Source organism: Scyliorhinus canicula, chromosome 1, assembly GCF_902713615.1.
Source record: "Scyliorhinus canicula chromosome 1, sScyCan1.1, whole genome shotgun sequence".
Classification (NCBI taxonomy): domain Eukaryota; kingdom Metazoa; phylum Chordata; class Chondrichthyes; order Carcharhiniformes; family Scyliorhinidae; genus Scyliorhinus; species Scyliorhinus canicula.
The window spans coordinates 21,279,260-21,294,981 of NC_052146.1; the positions used below are offsets into that span (position 1 = coordinate 21,279,260).

At 46.9% G+C, this 15,722-nt stretch overlaps 2 protein-coding genes across 5 annotated transcripts in view; one reads left to right on the forward strand and one right to left on the reverse strand.

The window, feature by feature from the left end:
- LOC119977753 (D-amino-acid oxidase-like) overlaps positions 1–4,981 on the reverse strand; it is a 70,224-nt gene extending 65,243 nt beyond the window's left edge. Inside the window, exon 1 of one of the 3 annotated variants that reach the window (XM_038819135.1) lies at positions 4,934–4,981. The gene's annotated coding sequence lies outside the window, so the exon portion shown is untranslated. Of the gene's footprint in view, positions 1–1,824; positions 3,771–4,739; positions 4,884–4,933 lie in introns of those variants that run through there. The other 2 variants (XM_038818992.1, XM_038819063.1) reach the window with 2 other exon arrangements.
- Positions 4,948–15,722, forward strand: part of LOC119977629 (protein phosphatase Slingshot homolog 1-like) — a 119,820-nt gene continuing 109,045 nt past the window's right edge. For both annotated transcript variants that reach the window (XM_038818815.1, XM_038818888.1), the window contains exon 1: positions 4,948–5,114. In XM_038818815.1, the coding sequence (XP_038674743.1) occupies positions 5,052–5,114 (63 nt within the window). In that variant the 5' untranslated portion in view covers positions 4,948–5,051. The remainder of the gene's footprint in view (positions 5,115–15,722) is intronic.

Consider the following 15,722-nt stretch of genomic DNA (forward strand, 5'->3'; position numbering starts at 1 on the left):
ACTCTGGGCTGTTGCGGGCCTCCCCCTCTGGGTCTCATCCCGGCCTGATGGGCCGCCGCCTCAAGTCTCAGGCAACGCTGCTGCTGCCGCCACCTTCTCCAGCATCTGGTCACCTGGACGTGGCACCGGTAGTCCTGGTAAACGTATACGACCCCAACTGGGACGACACGGATTTAGAAAGAAGACCGTGGTGTAAATCCCCGACATAGATATGGTACCGCCTCATCATGGGAGGGGGACTTTAACTGTGTACAGGACCACTGACAGACAGATCAAACTCCAGAACAGAGAAAATGACAGGCATGGTAAGGGAACTATAATGTTTATGGAGCAGCTGGGGACAGTGGACCCATGGCAGTTCCTGCACCAGGCGAGAACAAATTTTCGTTATTTTCACCATAAGGTCAATACCGGCATCGACTTTTTTGTAGTGGGGAAATCAGTGCTTCCAGAAATAGTCAGGGCGACTGGAATCTCCAACCACGCTCCACATTACATGGATTTGAGGTTGGAGCTGGGCTGTGCCCAACACCCTACATCAAGATTGGATACGACCCTCTTGGCCGATAAGGTCTTCTGCCAGAAAACATCACAGGCCATAAGTGAGTACGTTACTATCAACCAGAACTGGGAAGTCTCAACTTTACTTTCTGGGAGGCACTTAAAGCGGTGGGGCGCAATTCTCCCAAAGGGAGACAAAGTGCCGACGGCGGAGTGAAAACCGGAGTGTTTCACTCCGGCGTCGGAGGCCGCTCCTCGTCCCCTATTCTCCCACCCCCAGGGGGCTAGGAGCGGCGGCGCGTCAATCTCGTGTGCTGGGCCTTGACGCCTGCGTCAAAGCGGCGCCGCCTGAATGACGCGGCCGGGGGCGTCTAAATGACGTCACCCGCACATGCGCGGCCTGGCGCAAAACGAGACACGCCGTTTTGGTGGGGGTGGGAGAATCGCGTGCGGGTGCCAGGGCGGCGTGGCGTGAATCGCCCGGCACTCCCGCGATTCTCCCACAAGAGAGAAGGCTAGCCACCTGCTGGCTCACCAGCTGAGAAAGCAGGCAGCCACGAGAGAAATAGTACAGGTGAAGGACACAGAGGCAGATTTGTAGCCGAACCAAAAGATCAATAAAGCATTTGAAGCCTTCTACTGGAGACTGTCCACCTCTGAGACCCCAACTGGGACTAGGGGATAAAACGGTTCCTTAATGGACTGGACATGGGGGGACAACAGACAGGGGGGAGCTGGAAGCACCAATAAAACTGTGAGAGGTCACAATAATATAATAATAATCTTTATTATTGTCACAAGTAGGCTCACATTAACACTGCAATGAAGTTACTGTGAAAATCCCCTAATCGTCACACACTGGTGCCTGTTGGGGGACAGAGGGAAAATTCAGAATGTCCAATTCATCTAACAAGCACGTCTTCCAGGACTTGTGGGAGGAACCGGAGCACCCGGAGGAAACCCACGCAGATACGGGGAGAATGTGCATACTCCACACAGACAGTGACCCAAGCGTGAATCGAAGCAGGGACCGTCATGCTGTGAAGCAGCAGCACTAACCACTGTGCTACCATGCCGCCTCGCTGTGCTACTGTGCGGCCACATGGAGAGCATCAACTCTATGCAGGCAGGGTAGGCACCAGGACCCGACGGGTTCCCAGTGGATTTCTACAAAACATTAACACCGGCTCTCACCCCACACCTGCGGGAGATGTTCGTAGACTCACTAGTGAGGGGCACCCTGCTGCCATCGTTAACAGAGACCACTATATCAGTGATACCCAAAAAAGAAAAAAGACTCAACGGAATGCTGATCATACAAACCCATTTCGCGGCTCAGAGAACAGCAGAGGTGTTCATCTCCCTGGATGCAGAAAAGGCCTTTGGCAGAGTTGCGTGGATGTACCTCATTGAGGTACTGCAGCAGTTTGGGTTAGGGACGGGGCTCACCTCATGGGTGAAACTCCTGCACAACGCCCCCAGGACAAGCGTTCAGACCAACACCCCCAGGGCGAGCGTTCAGACCAACACCACCAGCTCTGAATACTTCCAGTTGCACAGAGGCGCCAGACAGGGATGCCCGCTGTCCCCGCTCCTGTTCGCCCTGGCAACTGAACCCTTGACGATCGCCCTGTGAGACATGAGAGGCTGGAATTGAATCCAAAGAGGAGGCAGAGAGCAGAGTCTCGCTCTATGCAGATGATTTGCTCGTTGACATCTCAGACCCACAAAATGGAATGAACAAAATCATGAAGCTTCTGGAAGAGTTTGGGGCCTTCTCGGGCTACAAACCCAACCTGGGCAAAAGTGAGGCTTTCTCTAAGAACCCGTGGGGGTGGGAGAGAGCTGGAAGATCTCCCATTGAAAATAGCCTAAAACAAATTCTGCTACCTAAGGATCCAGATAGCCCACGACTGGACATGGATTCACAAGTGGAATCTGACCACTCTGGCGGAGGAAGTTAAAAAGGACCTACAGAAATGGGATGTACTCCCGCTTTCCCTGGTGGGAAGGGTGCAGATGATAAAGATGAGCATACTGCCTAGGTTCCTCTTCCAGTTTAGATCCACACCGATCTTCATCCCCAAGGCCTTTTTTCGAAAAGTAGACAAAATGATTCTGGCGTCTGTGTCTGTGTGAGGGGGGTAAAAGTCCAGAATACCAAAACACTGCAAAGGAGAAGAAGCATTGGAGGCCTGGCCCTCCCCAACTTGCAATGTTACCACTGGGCAGCTACGGCTGAAAGAGTGAGGGGATGGGTGAAGGAACCAAACATGGAGTGTTTGAGGATGGAGGAGTCTTCCTGCATAGGAACGACTTTCGAGCCCTCACCACGACAGCACTCCGATCCCCACCGGCAAAACACTCAACCAGCCCAGTAGTAGTAGCAACACTAAGAAACTGGAACTAGATTAGACAGCACTTCAGTCTAACCGAGGTGTCCACCATGGACCCCCATCTGCTGCAACCACAGGTTTCCACCAGCCATGCTAGACGCTACCTTTAAAAGATGGAGACAGGACAGGGGAACACTAGCGGTTAGGGATTTCCACACAGAGGACAGATTTGCGACCTTACAAGAGCGGACGGAGAGGATGAAACTACCGACAGGAACTCTGACATTTACAAATCAAAAACTTTCTCCGCAAGGAGACAACAAGGTACCCTATGGCCCTGAGACACACAATGTTGGAGGAGCTACTTGACACAGTCTGGAAAAGGCGAATTGTGGGGACATATATCTGCGCTCCTCACTGGACAGAACAAGGAAGAGCTGGGGATGGAAGCAAGGTGGAGACTCTGGAGTGAAGCACTGAACAGGGCCAACTCCACCACCTCCTGTGCAAGGTCAAGGCTAAGCCTCATGCAGCTTAAAGTGGTGCACAGAGCACCCGAATGAACAGCTTCTTCCTGGAGGTGAAGGATAAATGCGAACGGTGCAAGTGAGGCCCGGCCAACCACACCCACATGCTCTGTGCCTGCCCCAGACTTGTCAGGTTCAGGCCGGCCTTCTTTGCAGTAATGTCCAAGGTTGTGGAGGTGAGGGTGCAGCTGTGCCCAAGAGTGGCAGTCTTCGAGGTATCAGATTGGCCAGAACTTCAGATGGGGAAGAGGGTCGACGTACTTGCCTTTGCTTCCCTAATCGTCGGCGGAGAATCCTGCTCAGCTGGAAATCAGCAGGACCACCAGATTGGCTGGCAGACCTATCGGAATTTCTGAATCTGGAAAAGCTGGAAAAGATCAAGTACACCATCTACAGTAGGAAGAAGGCTTCTACAAAGTGTGGGAGCCTTTCATCAGCCTGTTCCAAGATCAATTCAAAGCTAACAACGGATAGAACAGGGGGGGGGGGGGGAGGAAGGGAGGGGGGAGAACCACCAGGGCCACAGAAAGCAAACAGAAATGAGGGAGCAACAGGGAGGAAGAGACCCAAGGAAATGCCAAAGAGGAGCCCAGGGAGAGACCGACATGGGGACCAGAGAGCCCCTCGCAAAGCTATATGAATAAAACAATCACCAAAACAAACCATCTACGCTGAAAAGGGTCTAAGATAGGACCCGGAGACAGCAGAAAAGGGGAGTGGGGCGGGGGGGGGAAGGCGAAGAGACCAAAAAGGAACAACGTGTAAATTATAACCGTTTCATCTATTTCTTCTTTTACATTGTAAAAATAGAAACTTTAATAAATATATATATTTTGAAACTGTCTCTATTTGCTAACAATAGTGCAAATGCACAAGAACCAAAAGAAATCTAAAAGGCTACTCTCTCCCTTAATGCTTTGTACACCTCAAAACAGATAATCTCGCTAGATTACTAAGTGCCTGTAAACTTGCCAGGTGGTGAAAGAATGAAGGACATAAAGAATAGAAGACAAGAGGCCACTCAAGGGCTCTCAACATTATTGCAATTGTGCACTCTTCTTAAAGCTTTTCCCAGCTTGGTTTATGCTCTGCGACTGCAAAGCTGAAAAAAAGAAATAATTTGATTTAAGAATACCCATCTCACCGAGGAGACTTCAGGTCAATCTACATCCAACAACCTGCTCTGAACACACTGCTCTGACAGCTGTGACAAATTCCGTCACCGCAGCTGGGACAATCCACAAAATCCTGAATAAAGCCACTCGCAACATTGAAAGAAAGACCAATTTCCTTCCCCCCAATCTCTCAATGTTAACAGATCCTTTAAAGACGATCCAGATCTTCGGCCCAAGTCGGTTCTTCCTGAGGCCATTACCCTCTATGTGCACCGAATTCCGTTCAAATCCGTCCAGTGGTGTTTGAGACATATTTTTGGTTGGGAGGCAAAGACGAGAGTGAGGGGTCGAAAACATTGCCTCCGCTGTCATAGATATGTTTTGCCGCCCCCGCTTTTGCTCCACCACCAACTTCACTGACTGACTGACTGAGTCGCGCACGCGCGCTCCTCACCCTCGCCGCGCGCTCGCCTCGCGCGAGCAGGACCTTTCTAACGGTCGGCAGAATCCAGGCGTCGCCCCGCCTCTCCGGCCTCCCTCCACCTGCCGAGCTGCGCTGCTTGTTCCTCCTCATGGCCCTGGTCACGGTGCAGCGTTCTCCGACCCCGAGCGCCTCTTCCAGCCCCAGTGCCTCGGTGAGTCTGCTCTTGCCGAGTTTCAGCCCCCGCGGCTGACGAGCCTCCTGAGGCCGGCGGGGCGACCGGCCAGCCGGCCGGGAATGCTGCAGGCCTCACACCGGCATGGTCCTGAGAGCTGAAAGCACAAGTATTTGCAATGCAAGCCTGAGGATGGGCAGGAGATAGAGCTGCAAAAGTGGACCAGATTGTTGGCCACAACCAGCTAATATTCTCTTCACCCATCCCATATTCTTGATCATGTTTCACCATATCATCATTGATATATATTAATTGTCAAGATATGCGCTCAGGTTATTCCATTGCTTTGTTTTGCTATGGTCCTAGCAAGATTAGGAAAATACGAGGAATAGATTCAGGATCGACTGAAATGTTAAGAATGTGTAATCACATTGTTTTCACAATTGTTTTGTATTCTGTATTGATATATTGATATACAAATTTTCTGATTGAACAGGGTTGCATGTTGTTGCTATGTTTTGCTTTAAACAGCTGCTTCATTTTTTATGTTTCGCTTTCAAATGTTTGCTGAACAATACTGAATTGGTAGCATTTTTCATGTTCTTGATAAAGTTTTGCCCTATTATGGAGAATTAAATTAAGCCTGACAAAATTGGAAAGTAGCCCTTTTCACTGCTCATACATTTATTTTCTTAAACGGGGGCAGTTCTTTTATAATTAACTCCTGCGGGCTGCTGTAGTTATGAAATGGATAGATAGCTTCAGAATTAATGTTGTCATTGCCAAATTTAAGGTTGAAATGGAATTGATGTAAATTGGTCTGATTATGTCCTGTCAAAGGACTGTCCATTACTTTGCAAATTGGGAATGATTGCAGCACAACCATTTGCCTTTGTTCTGGATATCGTCAATAAAAGAGTGCATTGATTTTTGCTATACATCTCTTATGGCTCAGCAAGGTCAATTTTAACTGCTTGCATCTGCTTGCCATAAATGCCCTGAAAAATGCACTTACCATTGTCTTTACACTGATGCCCCAGCTGCTGGCATCTTGGATAGGGCAGGTGAAGGGTGGCATTAATGCTCACCCGTTTCAGGTGAGAAGCTACACAAAATATTCATTTATAACAGTTCCTATACCACAGTGTGCTTGGAAAAACATAACATTTATCATAAAACAAATGCTCAGACTTGTGCATAAACAATACCCTCCTTCCTTTCCACAAACAATAGTGCCTTTGAAATCTGAACACAGAGCATTAAACCAACCTGACTGGTTGTGTTTTACACTTGCATGATGAATGAAACTGGCTGGTATAATTTTTACAACCCAACAATTTTAACACTGCATTTGAAATAGATTTTGAAATATGGCCTCATGTGGGTTTTGGTGCACAATTTCAAAAAGTTTAAAAGAAATCGCCAGCTTAACATTGTACAGTTGGTAAACTATTGTACAGGGTTAAAGTGAATGCAGTGATTTGTGTAGCAACGGTTATCATATGGTCTTGTAATTAATAGCTGTTAATTTATTTTGGGAACCAGCACAATCCAATGGAAGTGAAATATGTCAAGGAATATCTGTCAGCCCAATTAAGAACATCCTATGTATAAATCACCTCTACAGCCTTCCACAATGTTTAAAAGATGCAAATTAGGCATAAGACTATTTACAATATAATTGTTGAAGTAGTAGTGTACCTATTTAGAATGTTTTTTTAATAAGAAAATTAAACATGCACTTTGTAGTTGTGTTTATGTTGCATGTGGAGCATTCGGGACGCCACATGTATTTTAATAACACAATTCATAAATTGGAACATAATCTTTGAGTATCACAAGTAAGCTTACATTAACACTGCAATGAAGTTACTGTGAAAATCCCCTAGTCGCCACACTCCGGCACCTATTCGGCCTACTGAGGGAGAATTCAGAATTTCCAATTCACCTAACAAGCATGTCTTTCGGGACTTGTGGGAGGAAACTGGAGCACCGGGAAGAAACCCACGCAGACATAGGGAGAACGTGCAGACTCCTCACAGACAGTGACCCAAGCCAGGAATCGAACTCTGGAAACCAATCTTATGTCCAACTCACATTTTGTAACATAGTGGAAAGCTGGAGAAGAGGTTTAGATATGAATTGGCTTTTATCAGGTGGAAAGAGATTGTTTTATACAATTCCTGACCTTGATGTGATTGTGTTTGGGTTCTTACTGTTTTGCTACGGGAAATAAAGGAGATAATTTCTATGCAAAAGTAAAATGCTGTGGATGCTAGATAGCTGAAACATAAAAATGCAAAGTGCTGAAAATACTCAGCAGGTCAGGTAGAATCAGGTTGAAACATTAATTTTGTTTCTCCATGGCTAATTTTCAATCCGTGGTAATCCTTTTGTGTCTCGCTTTTGACCAGCAAAGAAATGATTGCCAGGGTTTTGTCAGACGTGCAATACTGTTTAAAAAAAAGTTTGTAAATCATTAGGCATCACTCTTCAAGGAATCTTAATGTTCAGTTGATTCTCACTTCACTTGAGACATGGGCCGAAATTTTCCAGCTTCCCGACCTGCCGAGAGCGAACCCCTGCCATGGGTTTCCCTGTGGCAGGGGGTGCATAGAACAGGAAACCCCATTGACTTCTGATCCCGCTGCCGGCCAATGGTGGGCTGCCTCCATCGCAGCGGAAAATCCCGCCCATGGGATTTACAAGTGCTAATGCTATCTAGGTTGAGGTGCTTGCAGACTTCAAAATTCTTGTGCCTGTGTCTAATTCTGGCTGTGAACGAGCCACTGACTGCATCACAAGATTCAATGTCAGAGATCCATAGCTGCACACACACCAACTATTATAACTGGTTCTTCAGTGGAGTTTTTTTAGAATTAATGTAATTCTTGATGGTTCTGTCTGTGAATTACCCCTTAATTTCTTACAGATAAAGGCAATGTAACTTCTGTTAGTTGTGCCTTAGTTTCATGCTTGTTCCACAGCCAATTTTAATTGTCCATATTCATCATAATATTAGTTGTCTGATACTTGGCAGTTTCAACATTCCACTTACCCAAATTTGCATTCCAAACCTAAAAGTCCAGATAATCTTTATTACTGTCACAAGTAACACTGCGAAGAAGTTACTGTGAAAATTCCCTGGTCGCCACATTGACGCCTATTCGGGTACACACACGGAGAATTCAGAATGTCCAATTCTCCTAACAAGCACGTCTTTCAGGACTTGTGGGAGGAAACCGGAGGAAACCCACGCAGACACAGGGAGAACGTGCAGACTCCGCACAGACAGTGACCCAAGCGGGAACCGAACCTGGGACCCTGGTGCTGTGAAGCTACTGTGCCACCCACAAAATAAAATCTGCCAATTGAATAGAAGGTAAAGGACATGACTTCATGTTATATATGCTTTAAAGATTGGACAAGGGAGTGTCATTATTGGTCTGCATGAATATCTAGTTTGTAGTTCATGTTTTATCTTGGAGGTAATGTTTGGTGCTAGGAAAGTTGTTGTAAAGTAAAGTAACTAAAATGCAGGGATTTAGAGATTTGCACAACACCTAAAGAAAAATAGCAGTTCAGAAAGTTACATGGATTTGTTTAATAGAATCAAAATAGAAGAGATTGAGCCATGACAAAGCAGGTGGGCTTGCTTAGCTGGATCAATGGTAAAGGAGGGGTAATTGGCTTGGAGGTCAGTTTGAGGATGGACTACAGCAGGCTACATTATCATGGAGTTGGGTGGAGCTCAAAAATGTTCTCTGGTTTCAATTTATCTGTGCATTTGCAGGGAGAGAACTGTTCTGCGGCAGGGCCAGATACCAAATAGGTGCTGCTGTTCACAGGCTCTAGGCAATTAAGACTCAGCAAAGTTCTGGGTAGCTGAGAACATGTTGAAAGGTCACTGGTTCCCTGCTGGAGAGGGTTAGAGCTCAGATGAAGCCCTGAGCCATTTATTGCTGAAAGCAGCTATACAGTCTCAGGAGAAGAGTTTGAACCATCAGGAGGTGAGCAGTCTTTGAGGTAGTCTGAGTTTGGAGGCTAGGTCTTCGCAAGTGTGGGGTTGAAATCCCTTGTGAGGGATACAGAATTAACAATATTTTGTGACTCACCGTGGTCACTGACATCTTTGTGGGTTGCTGAGAAATCTTGGTTGTATCTGCCATTCAATGTGCATTATGGTCTGTTTGACCACAGCTTGCCTATTAATTCATACTTGCCTCATGTTAATTCTTAATGTTAAAGTATAAGATAGAAATTGTAGATTGTTTTATTTTTAAAACTTTGCATGATAAAGCTTAATTTATTTGTTTAAAACTGGAATCTTGTAGCTTTATTCTCTTAATAAGTAAATTGATTTTGAAACTTGTCTACCAAGCAAAAAGTTACTGGTCTCCTAATCGGGTCATAACCATGTGTAAAAAAAAACAGTAACATGTACAACAACACATGCCACAACCTCACAGTCCACAATTTGTACAATTTTCCCCCTTTTATCCCCACCGCACGTGACGAGCAGTTCCTCAAACATTGACATGAACAACACCCAACCCCCCCCCCCCCCCATATCTCAAAGCCCTCTGCTGACCACCTCAACTGAAATTTACTCTTTTCCAACCAGAGAAGGTCGTACAAGTCTCCCAGCCAGGCTGCCAGCCTCGGCGGTGTATCTGACCTCCAATTTAGCAAGATCCTTCGCCGGGGAGTTAGAGAGGTGAAGGCCACAACATCGGCCCCCTTGCCCTCCAGCAGCTCCAACATTTCCGATATCCCCAAAAATCGCGACCATTAGGTCTGGCCTGACCTCCACCCCAACGATTTTGGATAATGTTCCAACCACTGCTTCCCAGTATCTCTCCAGCTTCTCGCAACCCCAGAACATCTGCGCGTGATTGGCCGGCCCTCGCCCTCACTTCTCGCACTCATTAGTCACCCCTTGGAAGAACCCACTCATCCTCACCTGGGTCACTTCACCACATTGAACTGAATCAAGTTATCCTCACGCGGGAAGAGGTTGAATTCGCCCTACACATCGCCTGGCACCACAGTCCCCAGCGTATTTTCCCCTCCCTCTAACTCCTCCCATTTGTTCTTGATCGTCACCACTTGCTCCCCCCACCACCCATATATATCCCCAATCCTACCCTCTCCCGACACATCAGGGAGCAGAAGTTGCTCCAATACGGTGTACCCTGACAACCTGGGAAAAATCTTCCACCCCTTTCGTGCAGAGTCCCTCACTTGCATGCATCTAAATTCACTCCCCCTCGGCAACTCAAACCTCTCCGTAAACTCATTCGGACCTGCAAACTTTCCTTCCAGATACAAGTCCCTCACCAGCCCTGCCTCCCTCCACTTCCCATACATCCCATCCATACACCCTGGCTTAAACCTGCGGTTACCCCATAGTGGTGTCAACACCGACACCCCTCCAACTTAGTGTCTCCACAGCTGATTCCACACCCTAACTGTATCACTGGGCTCCCCGACAGCAGTGGAGCTGTCACCAGCGCCCTCAGACTGCAGGAACCTTGGCAGCGCATTCATTTTGCAACCTGTACCCTCCCTGCCAGTGTCATGTGTAACATATCCCACCTCTTAAAATCCCCCTAATCTCCTCCTCCAGTGTTGTCAAATTCCACTTGCGCATCGTAGCCCATTCTCTCATCACCTGAATCCCCAAGTACCTGAACCTTTCCCTAGTCACTTTAAATGACAACATCCCCGAGTTGGCCCCCGTACCCCGCCGCATTCACCAGAAACATCTCGCTCTTCCCGACATTTAACTTCTACCCAGAGAAGGCCCGAACCCCTCCAATATTCCCATAATCCTATCCGTACTCTCCAACGGGTCCAACACAAACAACAACAGGTCGTCCGCGTACAACAACGGCATACAACAACACCTGGTGTTCCCTGGTCGTCCTCAGAATCCTTTGCCACTCCACAGACCTCCTAAGGGCCATCGGCAAGGGCTCAATCGCCAACGCGAACAGCGACGGTGGACACCCCTGTCTTGTTCCCCTATACAGCCCAAAACTCCCAAGAACTCATCCCATTTGCCACAGGAGCTACATGTAACAAGTGCACCCAAGCCACAAACTTCAGGCCCTTCCCCCTCCCCCATTGTCGCAATTGTTGCCATGCCACAGTTTACCTCTAGTTCATTAGCCCAGTCTTTAACTGTTTTTTGCCAGGTCTGGTAGCCAGTAGACGTGTCAATCTTGGGGAGAACCTTTCCCTACCAGAGGTACCCCGGTAGCGGGTATAAAGTGCCCAAACCGACGCTTATGAGCCAGAGCTGTCCTGTGTGCGACAACTCGCTCCATGGCCGCCACTGGAAGTCTTAAATTGGGGCTCTTGCAGGCTTTTGAACACGCAGAAAAATACAGAAGCTGCGATTTGCTGCAGCATAAGATTTTTGTGGTGAATCTTACTGTACTTATTGAAAAACAGAATAGCTTTGTTATTGACTCTCTTGAACCTGATGTATTATTACTGGGCTGTGAAGGTGAGGCATTGGTGGGGTGGATCAGGTTGGAGGAGGAGTCCAGCAGGGGGTTCTGTCTGAGGGTCTTGGTGATGGCCCTGTTGCTTTTAGCCCCAGGAAGTATACGGAAAGTCGAAGGATGCGGTCGACGGTCAGGATGTAGAATCCGTTGAGGCATTTCAAGTTGGATACAGTGTCAGTGTTGATGCCACTGTGTGGGAACCATAGGTTTAAGCTGGGAGGGGATGGATGGGTGCATGGGAAATGGAGGGAGGCAGAGCTGGAGCGGGTTAAGGATATGTTTCTCGGAAAGGAAGTTTGTATGGCCGGCGAACTGTGGGAGAGATTTAAGCTGCCGAGGGGTAGCAAGTTTAGGTATATGCAGGTGCGGGACTTTGTGCGATATGAGTGACAGACATACCCCAGCTACCAGAGTACATGTTATTGGAAGAACTGTTGCTCCCAGATGACTTGGGGGAAGCGCAGGATTGGGGCAGAATATCGGTGGTTGTGGGAGCAGCGCAAAGCACAGGTGGTGAGGATAAAGTGTAAGTGGGAGGAGGAGTTGGGGAGGGAGATAAAATGGGGACTTTGGTGTGAGGCGATGCAGCTGGTGAATTCAACCTCCTGCTCGAGGATGAGCTTAATTCGGTTCAAGATGGTGCACAGGGTGCACATGACTCGGGCACAGATGAGTGGGTTCTTCCAGGGGGTGACAGATAGGTGTGAGAAGTGTGGCAGGGGCAGGCAAATCATGCTCACATTTTGAAAAATGAAATGAAATGAAAATCACTTATTGTCACAAGTAGGCTTCAATGAAGTTACTGTGAAAAGCCCCGAACATTCCGGCGCCTGTTCGGGGAGGCTGGGGTTCTGGGGCTGCAAGAAGCTGGAGGGATTTTGGGAGGGATGATTGTCATGTTATCCAGGATATTGGGGGCTAAGGTCAGGCTGGACCCCATGGAGGCAATCTTTGGGTTTCAGAGGAGCCGGGGCTGCTGGACAGGAAGGGGGCCAATGTAATGGCCTTCACCTCTCTGATTGCCTGGTGAAAGATCCTTTTGGATTGGAGGTCAGAGACGTTGCCGGGAGTGGCGGCCTGGTTAGGAGACGCGTACGGCTTTCTCTGGCTGGAGAAGATTAAGTTCGAGTTGAGGGGGTAGAGATAGAGAAATACAGCACAGAACAGGCCCTTCGGCCCACGATGTTGCGCCGAACTTTTGTCCTAGGTTAATCATAGAATTTTGGACAATTTTTCATGGCCAATCCACCCAACCTGCACATCCTTGGACCGTGGGAGGTACCCGGAGGAAGCCCACGTAGTCACGGGGAGGATGCGCAAACTCCACACAGACAGCGACCCAAGTCGAAATCGAACTTGGGACCCTGGAGACGTGAAGCAATTGTGCTATCCACAATGCTACCGTGCTGCCCTTAAGAAGTTAACCTACACTCCATTATTCTACCCTAATCCATGTACCTATCTAATAGCCGCTTGAAGGTCCCTAACGTTTCCGACTCAACTACTTCCACAGGCAGTGCATTCCATGCCCCCACTACTCTCTGGGTAAAGAACCTACCTCTGACATCCCCTCTATATCTTCCACCATTTATCTTAAATTTATGTCCCCTTGTAATGGTGTGTTCCACCTGGGGAAAAAGTCTCTGACTGTCTACTCTATCTATTCCCCTAATCATCTTATAAACCTCTATCAAGTCGCCCCTCATCCTTCTCCGTTCTAATGGGAAGAGGCCTAGCACCCTCAACCTTTCCTCGTATGACCTACTCTCCATTCCAGGCAACATCCTGGTAAATCTCCTTTGCACCTTTTCCAAAGCTTCCACATCCTTCCTAAAATGAGGCGACCAGAACTGCACACAGTACTCCAAATGTGGCCTGACCAAGGTTTTGTACAGCTTCATCATCACCTCACGGCTCTTAAATTCAATCCCTCTGCTAATGAATGCTAGCACACCATATGCCTTCTTCACAGCTCCATCCACTTGAGTGGCAACTTTCAAAGATCTATGAACATAGACCCCAAGATCTCTCTGCTCCTCCACATTGCCAAGAACCCTACCGTTAACCCTGTATTCCGCATTCATATTTGTCCTTCCAAAATGGACAACCTCACACTTGTCAGGGTTAAACTCCATCTGCCACTTCTCAGCCCAGCTCTGCATCCTATCTATGTCTCTTTGAAGCCGACAACAGCCCTCCTCACTATCCACAACGCCACCAATCTTCGTATCATCTGCAAATTTACTGACCCACCCTTCAACTCCCTCATCCAAGTCGTTAATGAAAATCACAAACAGCAGAGGACCCAGAACTGATCCCTGCGGTACGCCACTGATAACTGAGCTCCAGGCTGAATATTTGCCATCCACCACCACTCGGGAGGGGATTTCAAGATGCTGTTCATGACCTTGAGCTGTTCGGCGTGGGCCAGGGGGGGATTAAAAGAAGAAAAACTACAAATTGTTGACTATGTTTTGATGGACTGTGCATTCTATTGTGTATGTTTGGAATTTTTGTTAAATGGCTTTATCAGTTGCAATAACTTTTCTGTAGAGGGAATATTTATGTCTGAATGTTTTTCAAAAGTTAACCAAGGCTGGGTTAATCACATCAGCCCAAAAGTTGAAGTTAGAATTAAAAGCAGGGGCTAAGAAAGCAGACGTTATTAAAGTAATAGTACAACTTTTGGAATTAGAAGAAAAACCTGACATGGGTATGACACAGCTTGAGTCAGCTAGAATTCAGCAGCTTGAGATAAAAAGAGTCAGAGACAAGTAAATGCTTGAACTTGAAAAAGAACAAGAAAGAGAAATTTGATAGCTTGAACTTGAATTCCAGCGAGAGAAGTTAGCAAGGGTGGCAAGAGGTAAGAAAAGAGCCGCGTGGCGGGAGGGTTCTTTGACGACTTCAACGAGTAGAAAAACTTAAGTAATAGGATAAAAGGGAGTCAAGTAGTTCAGATGATGAGTTCCGCTCTGAGCTTTGATATAACAAAGTGTCTTCGCCTAGTGCCTAAATTCACTTGATGGAATTGAGGAATTTATCTTGTTTAAAAAGGCGGCTACAAATCTGAAGTGGTCAAAAGGCACATGGACTTCCATTTTGTAGAGTGATTTGGTGAGGAAAGCAATGGATGTGTATTCCAGAACACAGGAATTTTGGCAGAACAGTCCTCAAATTGCGACGGTTAAAACTGGTTCTTAATGCTTACGAGTTTCTCCCCAAAGCATATCTGTTGAAAATTTTATGCTTTAAAGCAAAAAAACAAATGAAACATTCATAGAATTTGAAGGAAGAAAGTAATATTGTGGAACTAGTGATTGGGACTGGTGATTTTTGGCACTGAAATTTGAACAGAATTTTTGGAATGTGAGAGAGCTAATGACAGCTATCAAGTAACACTTGGAAGTCCTCACGGTTCTAATGTAAGAGAAGCATCAGTTTTAGATATTGTATATCACATAGGCAGCTAGGAGGCAGTAGATCTCCATTTGTAAACCTACAGGAAAGCTGGAGAATAGAGAAGTGTCTAGTTTTGGGGAAAATGCAAAAGTTGTTCCAGCCAATAAAAATGATAGTACAGGCTGTAGGGAATAAAAGTGATGCAAATAAACTGGTGGATTGGAAACACGCTAATGTAACTCCCCTATTCAAAAAGGGAGAGAGGCAAAAAGTAGGAATAGGAAACTATAGACTGGTTAGCTTGACTTCTGTGGTCTGGAGATTTCTTGAATCAATCATTAAGGAGGAGATGACTGAACATTTGGATAGACAAACCTCAATCCACCATTGTCAGCATGGTTTTATGAAGGGAAAGTCATGCTTGACAAACTTACTTGAGGTCTTTGAGGACGTAATCAGCAAAGTGGATAATGGGGAACCTGTGGATGTGGTATGTCCAGACTTCTAGAAGGTCTTTGATAAGGTGCCGCATAGAAGATTGATCCAGAAGGGGAGATCAAAGGGAATTGGGGATAGAATACTAGATTGGATTGAAGATTGGCTGACTGACAAAGTAGAGGGTCAGGTTAATTGGGTCCTTCTCTGGCTGGCGAACTTTAACTGGCGAGGTGCCAGGTCCTCTAATCTCAACTGTTTACAAGCAGGGAAAGAGTGCGAGTGTAACATAGCA